A 17,871-nucleotide genomic window follows, 5' to 3' on the forward strand; every position below is an offset into this window, starting at 1 on the left:
TATGTTGCGTTCCTTATAGATGTGTATTCCTCTTTCAAAAGGACAATATCTTTCATCCCTAAGCACTAATACCAAAATATTACATACATGCTACCCTCTGGTGGTTAAACAAGACACACTGCAGTACAGATCCACCACAATGATATTTAATGTAAAAACAACAGACATGGACACAGACACAAACAGCACATGACTCATGAAGAGGTAAACATGTCACAAAGGCCGTCTTTAACAAAGCACCCGTACCGTCATGAGGACCGATCATATACATGTCAGTCCTTGGCCTTCGAAATACATTCAATGGTTCAAAACCCATAAAAAAAAGATGCTTTGGCATTAGAGGAAATGTAGCTTATTCTCATTAGTATTTTTTTTTGTTCTACATTATGTATCCTGGCTTTGTACTGCAAACTTACTTACAGAAACATGTCCAAAATAACATCAGGAAATGTGTAAAACCCAAAACAGTTGTTTGTGTCGAGTCCCGACCGACTCACGACACAATCGCACCTCGTAAACGTCAGCCCCTCGTTTTATATATTGGGTCGAGGTCATCTGTGTAACAGATAAAACAACCGAGCAGCACAAACCCACAGGAGACCCCATCGTTTTCGCCTCTAACCACACGCAGAAGTTATCAACACTCGGTGCGTGTCCTCTGGAGCGTGTTGGGTTTTTTGGTGCTTCAGTGGTTTCTGAAGCTCAAAAAAGGAAAAAAAGGGCCTGTGCATACATCTGTCAAAATGTTCCCTGTTGGACACCTTTGTCCAGTTCTCAAATGATTCTTTTATTCTTCAGTGAATTCTCCAATATGGAAAGTCAAGAGCAGCTTTTCCAAACAGGTGTTTTGCATCGTAAGGATTATTTGCCTTTGTGTCAGCAACCACAAGGCGCTGAAAAGAGACCTAAATAAAAATCCCCAGTTTGTCAATAAAATATAAAAAAGGTTGCAAAAGTCTGTAATGGAAACATGGTATAAACGGAATGTCCATATGTCATAACATGAGCACGTTTCAGGCATTTAGCTCATGCTCTGACGGAGAGCAAGCTGAGAGCAGCAGAGCAACGATCCCGACGCTTTCTACGGAGCAGCTGTTGAACCTGCTTGCAGCCCTTTTGCTACAGGAACCGTTCAGCGGGACGAGGAGCCAACTGCGCACGTTCTCGCCGGTTACCGAGCTCAGGCGCTCCTCCCGGGCCCGCGGGCCTCGCCGCGTTGGACGTTCTCCAGGCTGCGGGCCAGTCTCCTGGTGAGAAGCTCGTGGGATTTGCCGCAGTAAGTGTTTGTCGTCTTCAACAGCGCCTCCTCCAGCGGGCCCAGCAGCGACGGCACCGGGTCGGCTCCGAACGAGTACTGGAACGACAAGAGCGGTTCACTGCTTGGGTTTGCTGACGTAGCGTTTAGATCACAGATTCATAAGGTAGGAGGGAGACCTGGGGAAGCTGTGAACCCCCCCCCCCCCCCCCCGCTGCAGTGGAACGGATCCGGAGGAAAAGCAGAAGTCAGACGGGACTCGGATCGGTCAGCTGGGTGAAAGCATAAAGCGGCCCGGCTCGGTGGGAGTGGGTTTTATGCTATAGGCTTACGGTGCAGTGATAACCGGGGATTACAGGAGACGTTTCGTGTCTTCCTGATAATGGAGGAGCCTTTACGATGCTCCGAGGAAATCAAAGGGGAATTACCATTTTTATTTTTTTTCATGCTGGCTCATTTGCTTTGGGTTGGGTCCCTGGTATTGGGTCACAAAGAGAATGGCGTTTTTATGAGCCCATTCTTACGCGCACACATCTGCGAGGTCATAAAGTTGCATTTACAGTTGGTATATTGATTTTGAGAGGCTGATGAGGCACTGTTGGACTCGGCCAGTTGTACATTTTTTTACTACTGCTTCCTGGGCGCGGCTTTTTGCAGCAGAGGGAGGAGATGCTTTATGACGGACAGGTGGCGACGTCTCTTTGTGTGAGGACACAGAGCGAGGCTGCTGATCTGTGTACATTTGGATACAGTTTATTAAGAAGATTAAGCTTATCGTAATAGGAAAAAATTACTTTATGATGACACTACATAATGAAAATTGGTCAAATTGTTCGCTGCTGTGCTGCTTTGGACTGCTGCTCGGACAAAAGAGCAATTTGAAGATGTCCCATCGGGATCTGAGACATTTTGAGATTAACTAGAAAGGATTAACAACTACAAAAATCAATAGTTGTAAGCCAACATATATTACATTTTCATCAGTCCTGCTGTGGGATTAAGTCATGGCCCCATCTCGGCTTCTCGGTGAGGTGGGGGCCATTTCCAATCAAGTTGGCGGGTAGTGAATTTTCAGGGAACAGACAAGGGAAGGTAGTTCAACTTCCACACTCATGCAGAACAGTAAAGCTTAAAGGAAGTGGGGCGAATGCAGCAGCGCTCCGTTCTCAAGCTTTAACGGCCCCCGCAACTGTGGTACATTTCATACCGGGGAAACGTCAGGATTCATTCATTGGAACCCAGACTTGTACAAACCTTTGAGGCTACATTTTCATGACCATACATTCTCTGAAAAATTCGTGCATACGTCAAAAAAATAAATAAAAGGTCATTGCGTCCCCCTCACGTAAGGGATGAATCGGACTTGCCGGAACATAATTCTCTTCAGGCAGCACAGATATTTTTCACAGCTGATCGACTGAACCACAATTAGATTTATAGGAGGTTTTTTGTGAAGCAAAACTCTTTATTTATTAATCCCAAACCCATCCGGGCCGTGGGAATTGAAATACCACCCACTTACCAGGTGTTTCCTGACTGTATGAACCCGGTCAGCACTCAACAGCAGTGAGATGAAACGCACTCCTGGCCGACTCGACTTAATCACAAATCCATCCGAGTATCAATACCCAACGCGAGCCATTGAAAAAGATGGGCGGGGTTAGTGCACGCTAGGGGCCTTTAGGGTTTACGCTCCCTTATGTGTCTTACTGCTGCGATCGATCCCGTCCTACACAGCCGCGGACCCGGTGGGCCTCCGCCATCGCTGGGATCTACGCTCGGCGCTTAGTGGATAGGAAAGCAATGAGACTCCCGACGTTGATGGCTTCATTAAGCAAATGCCACTGGTGTCGTCAATATCGTCGCACTGCTGGTAAACAAGCCGTAAAAAAACATCCTCATGGGGGAAATTAACTTTCGCGCCAACCTTCTGGAAAGGGCAGGACATTTGTTTTCCAATGCAGGCAGACTGATGTTACGACCACTTCCGGTCTTTAGGGTCAGCACTAATCTAAAAATCTCATCTGGGAGGGTGAAGGAACGGGGCAGGGTTGTAAAAGGGCTCCTCTCATCAGATGGTCCACTAAATTACACCTTCACCAACACTTTGAAAAGGCTCAGCTGCTCCTTTCTTTGCTCTTGACTCTGCCCAGGAGGCTTGGAACGGGGTGCGTTCAGTCACTTATCGGGTAGACGCTGTATTTGCCGGAATGCCGTTTGCCAAGTTTTGAGGAATCAACGTGTGTGGAAATGAAAACGAGAACGCGTCAAACGCCGATTTGCGGCCGTGTAAAAAAAAAAACTCCCGACAAGACAGCAAGTGTTCCCAGTCACAAAGCGGCGCGATGCATTCTCTATTAATAATGGGAGTGACGATCTATTTCTCTTTCTGCTACCATCAATATCTGCCTGTATAATGTCTTTGGGCTGGGATAAAGCCTTTGAGACCTCAGAGGCTGCTTTTAATATTTACACGTATTGACATGTTTCTGTACTTAACACGACAATTGCAGTTTGTCTGCATTTACAAAAAATCTATTTTTGGTCATCAATGACTCATGACTCACACTTTGTCTTGACAGTACAAAAATCCCACCATATCAAATCCGTGTAGCATAACGTGATGCAAAATAAGAAAAAGGGCCCGTACTGTATTCAAGGCTCTCTCATACTCCACCGATGCTCACCTTCCGTATGGCCTCGTAAACCGCCCTGAACGCAGGCTGTTTGTGGTCGTGGAAGACCCCTCGGTTTCCATGCAGTATGTTGATGCCGTCCTCCTCCGCTGACGCACAGTTACTGCCGTAGATGCAATGATCCGGCCGATAGTTCCACTGGCACGGAAACTCCAGCAAGCACTCTGTGAACCGAAGTGTGCAAAGACAGAAACAAGTGAAACCGAGCGGGACGTGCCGTAGACCCCCGCCTGTCAATAGCAAACTATCCCCCCCAGTTTATCTGTTTATATGAGTAAAGGTGTAATATACACTGCTGCTGTGTGTGCCTGCAGCCTTACCTGGGTTGTGATGGAAAATGATATTGAGAAGGTCTTGGTCGCCCCAGGTTATGTTGAGTTTGTATTTCTGTAGTAAAGGCATCAGCAGCTCCTCCCAGCGCAGCCCCACACCCGTCATGTCGTTCTATCAACACACACACACAAAAGAAACATGCCTTTTACCGTGACACAACATCGTAAGTCTCCTGGCTCGGACCCCTGAGCAGAACATCTGCAGCAGCAGAAGGAGGACATCTTGTGGGCAATTAAAAGTAGTACACTAACACAGTAACACATCTCCTGTGCGGTGCGTCACCTTGAAGTACACGTTCCTCATCCGGGTCATGTTCATGAGCATGACGCCCGAGTTGATGCCCGTCCTGCCGTAGAACGGGTGGCGGGCGAAGCGGTTGTACCAGGCGATGCGGGGCTCCTCGTGCTCCGGGGCCATGGCAGCCAGCTGGGAGGAATTAAACTGGGGCAGGAACGCCCACAGGCGGTCGACGGGCTGCAGGAAGAGGATGTCCGAGTCGACGTACACGGCCGAGTCGACGTCCTTCAGGATCAGCTGCACGGAATCGGAAAAAAGGACGCGCAGATGATGCGCTGACCTTTTAAAAACTCTGGTTATGTTAACTAATAATGTCACGTCTGCATTTTTCTATCTGAAACTCACAGGTAAGAAGAGCCTCTGGGAGGCGCAGGGTTTGAAGAGTTTCTTCCACTCTGCTGCGTTCTCACTGGGGAAGCTGATGGAGTACACGGTGAAGCTGAACCTGGAGCGAATAAAGCCGGGCCACGACTCCAACTGGAACACAGACGACACATTAACTGAATATTCACGGGTATATTTATCCCGGATACGATCAAAACAAAGACCTGCGGTTTGCAGCCAACGGGAAGCAACTCACAGCTTCCGCGAAGCCGGCGTGAAGCTGATCCTCGGCGAAGATGTGCAGCTGGAGACGCTTGATGCTGAAGAGCACGGCAGACTTGATCATGGTGAGGGTCTCCTGCAGCCTCTCCCCGCAGGCCACCACGGCCAGATGCATGGGGGGTTCTGGTCTGCTCTGAACGCTGCTGCCACCACCGGCCGCCTCCGACTGACGCATGATGTACCTGGATGAGAGGAGGAGTGATGATGTCCATGTCACTGACCTCTCAGGGCACACGGTTCTTGAAGGACATCAACGTTAAGCAACCAGAAGAAAGTTTCAACATCACCTTTATGCCAGTTTAGCATATTATCCGCATTCCACCGTACAAATTGAGTATGTGACAAATGCATTCTTGGATCATGCATCTGTGAGGTTCCAAAACTGATCAGCACCTCAACCTTCAGGAAGCTAAAACTTTAAATCGTCTGTACATTTCCTTGTTTCTGTACTAACAACACTTAGATTACAGCTGTTGCTGTGCGGCTGATTACACCCCTTTCATCCTACTACTCGAACATCTGGCAGGCCCATAAACACTTTGTGTGTCTGTAGTAAAGCTTTCAGCAATCACTCCACATGTGTCTCACCACACGCCTTTACTTGATTTCTTTGCCATATGTATAAAGTGATAAATCAACCCGTGGGAGTGTATCTGTGATCTTTGCATGACAACTGTCTCTGTGACAACTTCAGTGACGTATCAATTAAAACGCAAACTTCGAGTGAGTCTCCGCGAGAGTTCTCACACCTGCCCAAGTCTCGCGTTACATTCCGATACATCAAAGTAGCTTCAGATAAAGAGCCACATCCCCAAGAATGGATTTGATTTCACCTCTGTTTTGCCTCGTTGAAGCAAGAGACAAAATGTTTGTTTTTATTAGTTACTTACCTATTGTACCAGCGCGGGTTTTGGTGCCCGGTTTTGTCCGCAGCACCTCGCCGTCCTCCGGGGACTCTCGGTGGGATGAAACCCCTCTTTGGTCCGTTTCCACCGAGCGACACATCCGCGTAAAAGAGTTTACTGTAAACATACAAGCCCGAAAACACGGCGAACACCGTGCACAACACCAGTGCACGAATGTAACGCCGCATTTTTGAGGTGGAAAACACAACGCGTTGCTAGGGTCATCACATAGAAAGCCGAGCTCAATAGTGTGTGCTGCGAAGCTCGACGCAGCGGCAACGCACTTCCGGTAAAAAAAGTGTAAAAAATAAAACTCACCCGAGGCGTCAATTTGTCCCTCTGGCGGTCATTGTGAAGATCTGCAGTTTCTTCACGCAAATATTTTTTAATTTAAATGCTGACGGGGGGATGCGTGTGTAGCTTTTGTGACCTATTTTGATTTTCTTTGGTCTGACGGAATCAGGATAAATGTTTTTGCGTTTCAAACCATGCAGCAAATTGCTACGCTCATCTGTCATATTCACATAAGACTTTCAATGTATTATTCATCTGTTCTCATTTTATTTTTGGTTCTTTTTTATATCTTTGTCCGGATTGTATTCTCACGGATCAGTGAGCGATCGCGCTTGTTTTTTCTTAAATGGACCATGGCGTTGTAGAAGTATGCATTTCTGTAAAAACTGGATAATTGGATAATTTAGTTACGAAATGTATGCAGTTTACACACAAATGCACACATTCGGTAATTATCACGCTAACGCAAGTAAATCCAAGATATCTCGTGTGTGCTTGTACTCTCGACCTTGATGACCATATTGTGATGGAAGGGGGAAATGTTTCGCCAATCTCTAAGAAATCATACAAAAGACATGCAAGTAATCTTCGTCGTGTATTAACGTTAACTGGCTTTCCTTAACCATTTTGAGACGCATTTAGGCTTTTATTTTGAAGCACATAAACCTTTCCCGGGGTTTGTCTCTCCCCCCCACTTTTCTTTCACTTGATGCTATTCATTGCAACAGAAGCAGGAGGTCGGGACCTTAAATGGGGGATGGGTGGGAGCGACACGCCGAGTTGAATCCTCCTCCCTCCCTCCTCCCCCCTCCTCAGGCTGTGTGTCTGCAGCAACCTTCAATGGATTTCACCTCTGAAAAGAGCCCATTCATGGCTTTAAGTGACGAGTCGCCTTTAGTGATGTGGCTCCACCACGACAACGGCCCTGGACATCAACTGCATTTTCATGAGGTTACTAACTAATGGACCTCACATTATGCTTCTTATGCATTTGTATGGCCGAACAGCCTTCTCAACGCGATCCGGCGTCGTTTGACCCCGGGTACGTTGGCGTGTCGAGGATGAGCAGCAGATATGATGTCGTTCACCGGATGGAGATGAAAACAAAGTGGAAGCTGACTAATGACGAGAAGTAAAAAGGACTCTTACTTTTGCATTTTTCTTATTCAGACATATAATAAACAAGTTTACACATTTTAAAACAACTGAAGCAAAAAAAAAAAAGATTTAACAGGTGACAACCAAAACATATATTTAAGTCCTTTCCGTGTCTGCCACGGCCAAAGGAACGGACATCTGTGGGGAACGGGTGCCGCGGGCCCACGCAGCTAGTCCCAGCTAGCGCGGCGGCCCGCTGACATCTCGGAAACATACAACGATGCTTTACAAACTAAAAAGAGACGCAGCCTGTCCCACAATATACCGAGACCGCAATATAATCATCATGCCGTGACAGTTTCTCAGGATCTGTGCTAAAAATGTCAAAAACGTAAAATTCTCGACGACAACAACACTGCTATGATGGATAATACAACCACATCAAAACGTTGTAGTACAATATTTTAGAAATAGCCATTTCATCTGTGTATTAATCTACAGGTTTCATAAGTTAGTGTGTAGTCGGGTCGATCCCAATGGTGGCTCTGCTGAGGGTTCAGTGTATTCTAAAGCTCCCCCCCCCGAGTCAAAACAGAGGAATTTCAAACCGCTCCTCAAGTCCGTCGCGCGGCACGTTCACGTGTCCAGAAGTCAAAAGCTCCTTTATGCGTCTTAAAAGCACCATGCTGTGTCCAAACTGGGTCCACACAGAGGGAGGAGGGGTTGGTTTGGGAGGGGGGGGGGGGCAGAACAGCATAGGCACCTCCCGGTTCTCCACTGTGACACCGAGTGGGTGCAGCTTTTGTTTGCGGAGCAGCTACAGTCCCTTTACTGCCGTCCTTGTTTAGTTCCTCATAACGAAAACAACCTCCTTCTTTCCTTGAAACACAGATGTGTGCAGAACCGATGCCTTATTTGCATCTTCTTCTGTGGTGGCCGTGGGACTGACTGTCCCGACTGTGTGCGACGCCCGTGATTAGTGTCACATTTTGTCAGTATTGTGTACTTTAAACTGTGACAGATACGGAACGATCAACCACTTTAAGATTGACCGTCAATCACAACGCTGTATCAGCTGCAAAAATATCACTTAATGCCGGTTTGTGGTTTTTGTCCGGTTTAAAAGGAATGGTGGCAAGGAGAACGTAACCCTGATTGTACCTTAACAGATGCATGACTGTGTAAAGAAACCAAGGAGAGTAATAGGAGGAGGAGAGTAGATGATGGCACCAGTATCATCCTTTTAATATCATATACTATACCTTCCTGCACCATTTTATCAAAACCTGCCCGATGCTCTTATACGGGCACAACAATCATTACCTGAACAAATCAACCCGCTCAGAACATTACCTTACACCCCCCCCTCCCAAAAAACGCTGTGTGGTGCCAGGAGGAGTACATCCGCTATGCTCTGTCCAAAAAATATAGTCCCCCCCCCCACAGCAGAGGCAGTCCGCTAGCACAAGCGTGGAGGAGTCGAGAGCAGGAGCGAAAGGTTGCGTGAGGGGACACAGAATGCGAAATGTGTGCTTCGGGTTCACATCGGGTAGGTGAAGGGTGACGGCGGCCACTGAAGGGGATGTCGGGGCTGCACAACATTGCAGAAAAGAACAGGAGCCTTGACCAGCCAGATGCATCCGAAGGAAACCGCGAAGCACAGTCAAGCTCGCTCGAACATTTATTCAGACGCGGCTCAGATCAGTTCTGAGGAAGTTCTTTGTCCAGAATAAAAGCGCTTAGTCTTTGGGAACATTCCCGGGAGCAATGTCTGGGAAAGCCTGCGGGATCTTTTTAAATAGCACCAAACGTTCAGGTGAAGATGTAGATCAGTAAAGTCTTCCAACGCGGAGCAAATGGTCTTTTCATATGGACTTTTCTTAATGCAGATCTTTAAACCTCCTGAAAAGGCGGCATTTGGTCACAAGTTTTTGAAATTGCAATATCAAGGGTCAAAGGGTTTTGTGTGACCTGCGGGCCTACGGATGAGATGTGGGTGGGTGGGTGGAGGTACGGGCGGATGGATGGGGAGGCGGGGGCGACTCAGTGGGACTCCCCGTTGACGGAACTGCCCTCCCCCCTGGGCGAGGAGGAGCGGGAGAGCCCCTTCTCCGTGTTCTCCGAGCTGGAGCCGTTCTGGCTGTGGAGGTCGGCCGTGGACGCGGTGCTGGACGCCGTCGCCGGGGCCGACGACGGCTTGGCCTTCTCCTTAAAGTCCGTTATGATGACCGTCAGGTCCCCAACCGTCACCTCCAGGTGCTGCGCGCTGCTCCGGTCGATGTTTTTTAACCTTGGCCTGGAGAGACAGCGCAAAGACCTTTGTTTTATTATACAAGGTCCTGTTGCAAAAACACTAAAACCGATTTACACACACGAGTGAGAGCAACATAATCAACACTTCTCTCGTGTCGGCTTCTTTACCTCATCTTCTTGTGGCTGTTCTTCTTGAGTGCCGGCTCTCGGTCGCTCTTCTCCCGCTCCACTCTTTCCTTCTTTTCCTTTTTGGGCTGCAGGGGCAACACAAACTGCTGCGTTACCTGCTGCTGCGAGACGAGCTGGGAGACGGGTCGAGGCTTCCTGATTCCGGGCAGTGGAGGGAGGGTCGTATATGAAGAGAGAGAGACAGTGAGGAAGATTAATGAGAGGGGAAGAAAAGAAAAATGGACATGATCTAGAGCCAATAATCCCCGTTTAGGATTGGCGCCGCTCGAGTGGGAGACATGTGATGTACCTGCACAGGCTCGCTTCAGGCCTCGGGAGGGTAAACATCGACAAGCCGAGATCTGCTTTGGCAAACACAACGGCGCGGTGGATTCTGTACGCACTCGCCGCCCCCCCAATGCTCAAAAAAGTCCCCTGGCTTCGACCTCAAGCACAGCGTGGCTACGTGATTATTTCTATAGATGTGGAACGTCCACTTCTCCCTGCCGAGCATGTGAGGTGCTGTAAAGCGGCACCGCCGGCCCGATCCTTCCGCCCACTGGTTCACCGATGACGAGGCTCGCCTGATAAGTGGACGTTAAAAAAGGAGAATGTGAGATCAAACGGGACGTGGAACGTGGTTAACTAACAAAACGTTTCTCCTCGCAGCCTCATTCCCATCCTGCGTGTGTGCCCGAGGTCTCCGAAATGATGCATTACGCAATTGTTTGGCAAGCGGTTTGCATGCAGGACGGCTGCAGAGGGAGAGGGAGGGAGATTTGGAGCCTTAGACGGGAGGCGAGTAGTGTTGGAGAGGCCATCTGTGGAGAGCGCCTCCACATCTAGTGGCTGAATCCTCATTGCGGGCGAGCACACACACACCGTTCTATGTATGAATGCACCTACGCACAGCGTAAGCCGGAGGGGTGCCTACAAACAAATCATCGGGGCACACAGAGACGTACGCATGCTTTAGAGATGCAATCGCACGCTGGAGGCGTGTTGAGGCCCGTGCGCAAGACCACACACACACACACACACACACACACACACACACACACACACACACACACACACACACACACACACACACACACACACACACACACACACACACACACACACACACACACACACAGTGAGCCGATGAAGCATGAGGGCACGATGAGAGCAGTCGAGGAGCACAGCGGGTTTTGAGCCTTCCCGTTTGGAAAAATGTGCACAGAAAAACCAATTGATCAGCCGGTTTCTGTGGAGGGTTTAAAGCTCTAAAACATTTGGCTCATTAAAACCACTTTGCATCAATTCCCTTTGTTGGGAACACCGCACAGCAGCTTCTCTCATGAGGACTGTGAACCCTTCCGAAAGTATCGCACAACATTGCAACAAAAGCCCGTCCTTTTGCACACAGCGAACGCAAATACAGCATCGGGGTGAGACGCAGCACAGTTGACACAATCCATTTATAAAACTACCTCTAGCATCTGTGACGTTTTTTTTTCTCCAAATGAGCTTCGGAGGCCGGGGTGGCTTCGTTTGTGGGGGGCTTCTCTCCGAGAGGGGATGTGTACGCCGGGACCACCGGTCCACCCAAAGCTGTTGTTTAACCATTCTAAAATGACCTAAATCGGGGGCCCAGCTTCAAAGAGCTTCTTCCGGAGTCAGTTTCTTTCTTTCTTTTTTTTCTTCTATTCCGTAGTTATCAGAGCGAAATGCAAATGGGTCTCTTGGCCTACATAGCCGTCTGATCGGGAGGCGTTGTCGAGATCCCCTAATGCGTCTGTCTTGTCAGAGCCACTCTGCAGAAAACGCTGACACGTTTTTCTTCTTCTTTTTTTTTGAAATAAAAGCAGAGACCTCTCAAAAGTCCTCCCCTCCTTTGCAGCCTTATAACCAAGGCAACGAAGGAGCGCACACAACAGCAGCAAACTGACGCAACCAGACCGGAGCATCCGGCCCTCGGGCCAAATAAAAATAAAAACAAGAAGACGACGAGCTGCCTCGTTTCATAACCTCCCTTTTGATTTATGATTTATGCTCAGGATGTCGTCGAGCGCTTGCACGGCTCCTGTGATTTACAGTATGTGCCGAGCGGATGAGATACCGTTAATGCCCCAAATGAGCCCTGTGCGTTTGCCTTGATGCGCCACATGAGGCTGATTACGCTCCATTTCTATTTTAAAACTAAAACACACTGGCTGCGTCTTCTTCATGGGCAACAATGAAGTAGATGTTCACGAAAGAGTAGACACGCTAACATCGCCCCGTGAGGCAAAGCAGCGCGCCTCAACACAACTGCCCCCGTTAACTCAATCAAATGGTTATTATCTTAGCACTTAGGCCTCTGCTTCTGGCCTCCGACTGGAAGCTCCGTGTGTGTCTATTGATTCCGTGCCTAATGTAAAGGCTCATTCTGTCTGACAAATACAGTTGGAAGCGCTGGTCCCAAACATTATCTGCTCCACGGCGGCTAATGGAGTCCCACGGCAGGAAATGAGGACGTTAAAAGGGGGCGGGCCCAAGAGCTCGCCGTAGGTCTTCTCTTTTAATGTGGATAGCAGAAGAACAGGGCAGTCTGTTGGTCCACAACGTCGGCTCGAATTTCATGACTTCGTTTAAGACCCGTCCTGAATTTCCACGAGCGTGAGAGCCGAACAATTCAAGCATCTTCTCTCGTGGCTTCAGATTAAAAGAAGAATTTGAGCCGCAGACTGGAGAGGAACAAATTATCCCACAGACGCGCACTTCACTGACAGGGAAACTCTGGCTGACCCCTTTGCAAATATGTCTCTCTCACACACACACACACACACACTGTTATCGCTCCCTCCTTCGGATGCACCCGCTGACCTCACGCTCCTCAGGCAACAGGAACCAAAGCGGCGGAAGAACTAACGCAGCAAGAAAAGTGTCTTCAAACGGTCCACGACTCGGTCTCACACATCAGCTTGTTGATCAGGCAAAGTGACCTGAGACGACTTAGAAACAGAGCAGCTAGGTTGGGAACTCGTGGTGACTTTTACTTAATAAAAGGCACCTGATTAAGCAATTGGGTTATTCTTCAAACTACCCATAGTTTATCCGTTAAAAATACTTCCTGTTGCAGATACCTTGCATGTTTTGTGGCCTTTCCGGTCTCCCTTTCTCTGTGAAGCTCTGAGCACGCGCACGGCCAATGTAGACCTACTGGTACAGCGACTCGTAGGGGACGGAACACAAACCCCAAAACGTTCTGCCGGTAACCCCCCGGGAGCCACTCCGATCCCGATGATTAACGTCTCCCCCCCGCCTGCACACGCACGGCGGTAGCGTGTGCAGGCGGGGGGAGAGGCAGAGAGAGAGAGACAGATGGCCTCGGCCCGTCCTGTGGTTTATGACACCTCCCACTGCCTGCTAGCCACGCTGTACCACATTCTCACTCTCGCACAGACACACACGCACGCACACAGCAGCGTGTCATGCATCAGTGTCACCGCAGTAATTACGGGCTTATCACGTAGCCCTAATCTTGAGCCTCGGTGACGTGATAACTGCCAGCTTCATTGTCCCCGGCGTGCACTCGGGCCGTTCGTGGCTGCACAAAGCCCACGTGACTCTCACCGCGTGACTTCCAAGAGGGCGACCTCATTTGAACCAGGGGGGGGGGGTGCTCGTGGTGTGCATTCATTTCAGTGTGTGTAGTATATTAGTATTCCAGCGGCGGTTACATCTCGGCTACTTTTACAGAATAAACTGAGGAGATAATTAGTTTTTTCGATGTGATACACATGTTGCATTGCGTTTTGATCACGAGTTTAGAAGCCTCCCCTTCGGCCGCTTTGAAGATAAACTTGTAACTCGATTCACGGTTTCACATCACCAGATGGCTCCAGCAGCTGATCACTATCTCATCTTTACATAATGGATATCCGCGACAACTGATCGCCGGCTTATTTACGAAGGTTCAGGCAACAATGGAATTACAATAATCTACGACAGGATTTAGTTGTTTTGTTTCAACTGCAGTACTAATTGTTGTTAATTCACCCAGTTGACATTTGATCAATCGCCGTCTTCTTTTGATATAATCCCCCAAATTCTGCTGGCTACGTTTTACGTTTTCAGTTAACATCTTTGGGGTTTTAAAACCCACCTCGAAACTACAAGAACCGTGAGTGCGACCCAACAGGCGCTGACAGTTTGCAAGTCAGCCAGAAAGGCTTGGTGGTGCTTGTTTAGCCGGCATCACTCAAACTGTCACCGAGAGACGCCTCTGGTTAAGTTCAACTCCTGGGGGGGGAGGGAGGCAGGACGTGTGTGTGTGTGTGTGTGAGAGAGAGAGAGGGGGAGAGAAAATGTGAATGCAAATGAGAGCCTAAGGCAGGGAGGGAGGGAGGGGGAAGACTAATCGGCACATGATCGCGCCCGCTGTCCCGACCTGCAGAAATAGAATGCCGCTGTAGAGGCTCCTGAACGCGCAGTGCCCCCCCACCATCTTCCCCCAGCAGGCCCAACGTGCTCAGGGAAAAGCAAATGCAGGTGGGGTAGGCCAGACACAGGAGAAGGTCACACACACACACACACACACACACACACACACACACACAAAGATCAGCCAAATACGTCTGTCAGCACTGCTTCGCATGACATCACCGGCCTATTCACACATGTCTGCCATCATTTATTTTTCTTCTTTATTTCCTGGATGAGCCGTGACGGGTGCAGCGAGAAAAAGGGGGCGACCGTCTTGCTCGAGGAAGCTCTGCGTGGGAATCAAACCGGTGACCTTGCCCTTCATCAACCATCGCCCCCCCCCCTCGAAAGGTGCCACCCCTATGGGACTTTCATCCGTCGCGCCGCGGCTCTTCAAAAGACTCACGGGGAGATGAAATGTCTCCTCCACTTTTTCCTTCATCCTCGGCAAAGTTTCAAAACGGTAATGAGGCTGCGTGATGTGAGCTGTGGTAAAAAGACGGCTTTAATTAGAGGTAGCAGATCAACAACTCAGCACGAATCCATCAGGTTTGCGGCCGGCGCTCATTTCCCTTTTTACAAAATCTAGGAGCAGAGAGAACATTTAAACACTCCTTTCTGTTTTTGTTTTTTTGATTATTCATTTTCTACTCAAATTCGACCCCCCCGCCCCCATCCATCCATCCATCCATCCATCACAAGTTCCCGAGCCGCTGATGGAATTAGCGGAAACGTCGGCCGCTTCCTTCTTTCGTCTCGCGCTCTTATTTCGCTCTTCAGTCAAACTCGCGGGGGCCTTCCACCACACGCTTATCAACCAGCCCGCCGGTAGATCATCTACCCGCATCAGAGAGATCTGCCACCCCCCCTCCCCCCATAAAACATTCATCTCGCTCTGACGGCCGGCTACGTGCAACCTCAGATGTTTCTCGCGCCTCTGCAACGTCACTTTTTCTTGAAGGGCCATCACCCCCCCCTCACCCACGGATGGGGGGGGTCGCTCGTTTACCAGCTGCGACCACCTGTGTTGCCATTTTGCCGCAGTGTCAGCCGGCGTGCGGCCTAGGGAGGAGAGTGACAAACGCCATCTGCAGCACTGCAGTTTCTAACTTTTATATCAAACCTCTTTTTTTCGATTGTAGACTTGTCAGGGTTCAGCGAGGAGCTGTTGCCAACTTCCCCTCCACCCCCAAAAAAGAAATGCCCAGATGGGGCAATACAAAGAATGTCACAGCTTTGGGTGACGTGAGGATTCGGACAGGTTTTTGGCAAAGCAGTGAGTCGCTTGCTTTTAGAGCGGTGCGCGCACACACACACACACACACACACACACACACACACACACTGGAGTGTCCTTTCAACAATCAACGCCCAACTGCAATAAGCTGAACCCTATGACAACAGCGTGTCTGCCGCTCAATCGCTTTGTTGTGGCGAGGGGCAACTGTGCACTTGAGTCTGTGTGTGTCTACGAACACGCATGCAGTCATGTGGAAAATTTGCATGTTGACTGTGCGTGTGTGTGTGTCTCTGATGACAGCGGGCTGATTAAGCCGTTGCATAGTAATGAGCTATGGCTGTCTGTCTGGCAGCTGCTCTGACAACCTCCTTTCACAACTCGCCCTCCCACACGCACGCACTTAAGTGCAGCGACACACAAGGAAACGCCGCAATTCTGAGAAGCCATCAAAGCTCTGACAACCGCTCTGATGTGCTATTGTTGTAGTTAAATCGCTGAGGAAAGTTGTGCTAATGCAGGAGTGGATACATTAAAGAGGAAGGTCGTGTTACAACACACACAGGCAGAGCAAACGGTTACACTTCCTCTCCTTCACCCTTTGTTGTGTTTTCATCCTGGTAATGTCCGCCACTCAGGAACAACAGTCATTTCCTGCCTCCAATCACTGCTGTCAGGACTAAATACCAACCAGTGCGCGCACCTATACACGCTGTGTATTTGCGCGTGTGTGTGTGAATTTATGTGCGTGCGTATTGGAAGCATCCCCCTCCCGTCTGTTACGAATATCTCCGGGGCAACATGGTTGTGTGTGTGTGTGTGTGTGTTTAAAGAGCATGCCATCTCTCTTCCCTCATTTCACGGAGGTCAGTGTGAACGAGAGGAGGAACATGGAGACTAATGCGCCGCTCGGTGGACATTGGAAATAAGGACAGTGACATGCGCTTGACTAAAAGTCAGATAAAGTAATACGTGTATTTCCTTTGCAAAAAAAAAAATATATCAAAACATAAATGCAGTTTAAGAAAAAAAAAACTACAATACACGATTGGCGCACAACGTGTTTGTTTCTGTATTCCATATAGAATAGTATCGGCAGGGGGGGGGTTCAAACATCTGAAAACATATACATTACCTTGATCCATTGTCTCCTAAGGCAAACGCACAAATTGCTTAGACAGAGGGAGAGGGAGGGGGGATTAAACGGTTCCTCATTTTGTTCTCTGTGGAAGGCGGGGTAGGGAGGGGGGGGGGGAGTGGGGCTGGCGGATTGAGTCCCCTAAGGAACCCCCCCTCGGGGACCCACCATTGCAGTAAAGACTAGAAGGTGGTGGTGTGTGCGCGCGCGCGCGTGTAGATGCATCGCCTTACCTTGTTGACGTCCCCTTCCTGACATCACACATCATGCACTTAAAAGCTTCCGCCGTGTTCTTGTACGTGCACACGCTGCAGTCCCAGAACCCCTCGTCGGAGGGCTTCGGTTGACGCTTCGGCCTTTAAAAAAAAACAAAACCAATCAGATGTACAAACAAAAAAAAAGGAGGGGGGGGGAGAAATGGAGAGAGAGAAAAAAAACGTTGAGATGGTGGGAGGGAAGAGCAAGGGGGAGGAGGAGGAGGGAGAAGGAGGCGAGGGGAGGGGGGGGGGCGAGAGGAGAAAACAGTGAGTTCGCCTCGCATCCACGAAGGCTGTCGATGGCAAACATCTGGGGTCAACCCGTAGGGTTTAGGAAAACATCTGCGAGCGCGCCGTGATCCGACACCGCGATCGGCGACGAGGTTTTAACACCCGCGCGCACGCAAGCGACCCCAGACGCGAACACAGACACATGCAGTGAGAGAGAGAGAGAGCGAATGAAGAGCGAGGGGGGCGAGAGAGAGAGAGACCGTGGAGAAAACCCATTTTTTTCGTACGCTTGTCGATGTCCGCTCCCCTCTCCTAGCTTGAATATCTCGGCCCCAATGACTCGGTCGTTACCTTGTGGGACTCCTCTTGTCGCCCATGCCAGACCGGGGTTTATCTGGAGGTGGTGAGACGAGCAGCAGCCGTGTTATTTCCTATAATTTTAGCAGAGAAGCGGTGCGCCCGTGCCGCTCGGCTTCCAGCTGTCGTGGAAACTCCGCTCGGGAAAGGGTCACGTGGTTTGCCTCGGCCAATCAGCTGCCGGGTTACTTCCGAGGCTGACATTCCTCTTGATGAATACATGCCGCCTTCCGGTACCCTTTGTGAGCTCGTACTTATGTGTACTGAGGGTGTTTTTTATATCAATGGTATTAC

The 17,871-nt window shown here is 49.4% G+C and overlaps 2 protein-coding genes across 3 annotated transcripts; both read right to left on the bottom strand.

Annotated features, from left to right (window-relative positions):
- Window positions 1–124: 124 nt before the first annotated feature.
- LOC120818428 (glucoside xylosyltransferase 1) lies at window positions 125–7,132 on the bottom strand. The gene is made up of 7 exons (XM_040175494.2): window positions 6,078–7,132; window positions 5,162–5,369; window positions 4,927–5,058; window positions 4,567–4,818; window positions 4,272–4,395; window positions 3,943–4,115; window positions 125–1,354 (listed from the first exon to the last, which is right to left on the bottom strand). Exons 1-7 carry the CDS (start codon window positions 6,278–6,280, stop codon window positions 1,181–1,183), a joined length of 1,266 nt encoding a protein of 421 aa, XP_040031428.1. The 5' UTR covers window positions 6,281–7,132; the 3' UTR covers window positions 125–1,180.
- A 399-nt stretch (window positions 7,133–7,531) lies between these two features.
- LOC120818431 (YY1-associated factor 2) lies at window positions 7,532–17,808 on the bottom strand. 2 transcript variants are annotated; one of them, XM_040175500.2, is made up of 4 exons: window positions 17,572–17,808; window positions 16,966–17,088; window positions 9,906–10,061; window positions 7,532–9,780 (listed from the first exon to the last, which is right to left on the bottom strand). In XM_040175500.2, the coding sequence occupies exons 1-4, from the start codon at window positions 17,595–17,597 to the stop codon at window positions 9,528–9,530; spliced, it is 558 nt and encodes a 185-aa protein (XP_040031434.1). In that variant the 5' UTR covers window positions 17,598–17,808; the 3' UTR covers window positions 7,532–9,527. The 2 variants fall into 2 exon arrangements, with proteins under 2 accessions (XP_040031434.1, XP_077957953.1); XM_078101827.1 differs by lacking the exons at window positions 16,966–17,088; window positions 17,572–17,808 and adding an exon at window positions 10,216–10,595.
- Between the last annotated feature and the right edge of the window lie 63 nt (window positions 17,809–17,871).

Source organism: Gasterosteus aculeatus, chromosome 4 (genome assembly GCF_964276395.1).
Source record: "Gasterosteus aculeatus chromosome 4, fGasAcu3.hap1.1, whole genome shotgun sequence".
Classification (NCBI taxonomy): domain Eukaryota; kingdom Metazoa; phylum Chordata; class Actinopteri; order Perciformes; family Gasterosteidae; genus Gasterosteus; species Gasterosteus aculeatus.

Coding starts and splice junctions, on each gene's coding strand:
- LOC120818428 (XM_040175494.2), bottom strand. CDS start 6,280: ATGCGGCGTTACATTCGTGCACTGGTGTTGTGCACGGTGTTCGCCGTG. Junction 5,370..6,077: donor AACCCGCGCTGGTACAATAG/GTAAGTAACTAA, acceptor CCTCTCATCCAG/GTACATCATGCGTCAGTCGG. Junction 1,355..3,942: donor TTTACGAGGCCATACGGAAG/GTGAGCATCGGT, acceptor TTGTCGTTCCAG/TACTCGTTCGGAGCCGACCC.
- LOC120818431 (XM_040175500.2), bottom strand. CDS start 17,597: ATGGGCGACAAGAGGAGTCCCACAAG. Junction 10,062..16,965: donor AGGAAGGGGACGTCAACAAG/GTAAGGCGATGC, acceptor GCCCGGAATCAG/GAAGCCTCGACCCGTCTCCC. Junction 9,781..9,905: donor AACAGCCACAAGAAGATGAG/GTAAAGAAGCCG, acceptor CTGTCTCTCCAG/GCCAAGGTTAAAAAACATCG.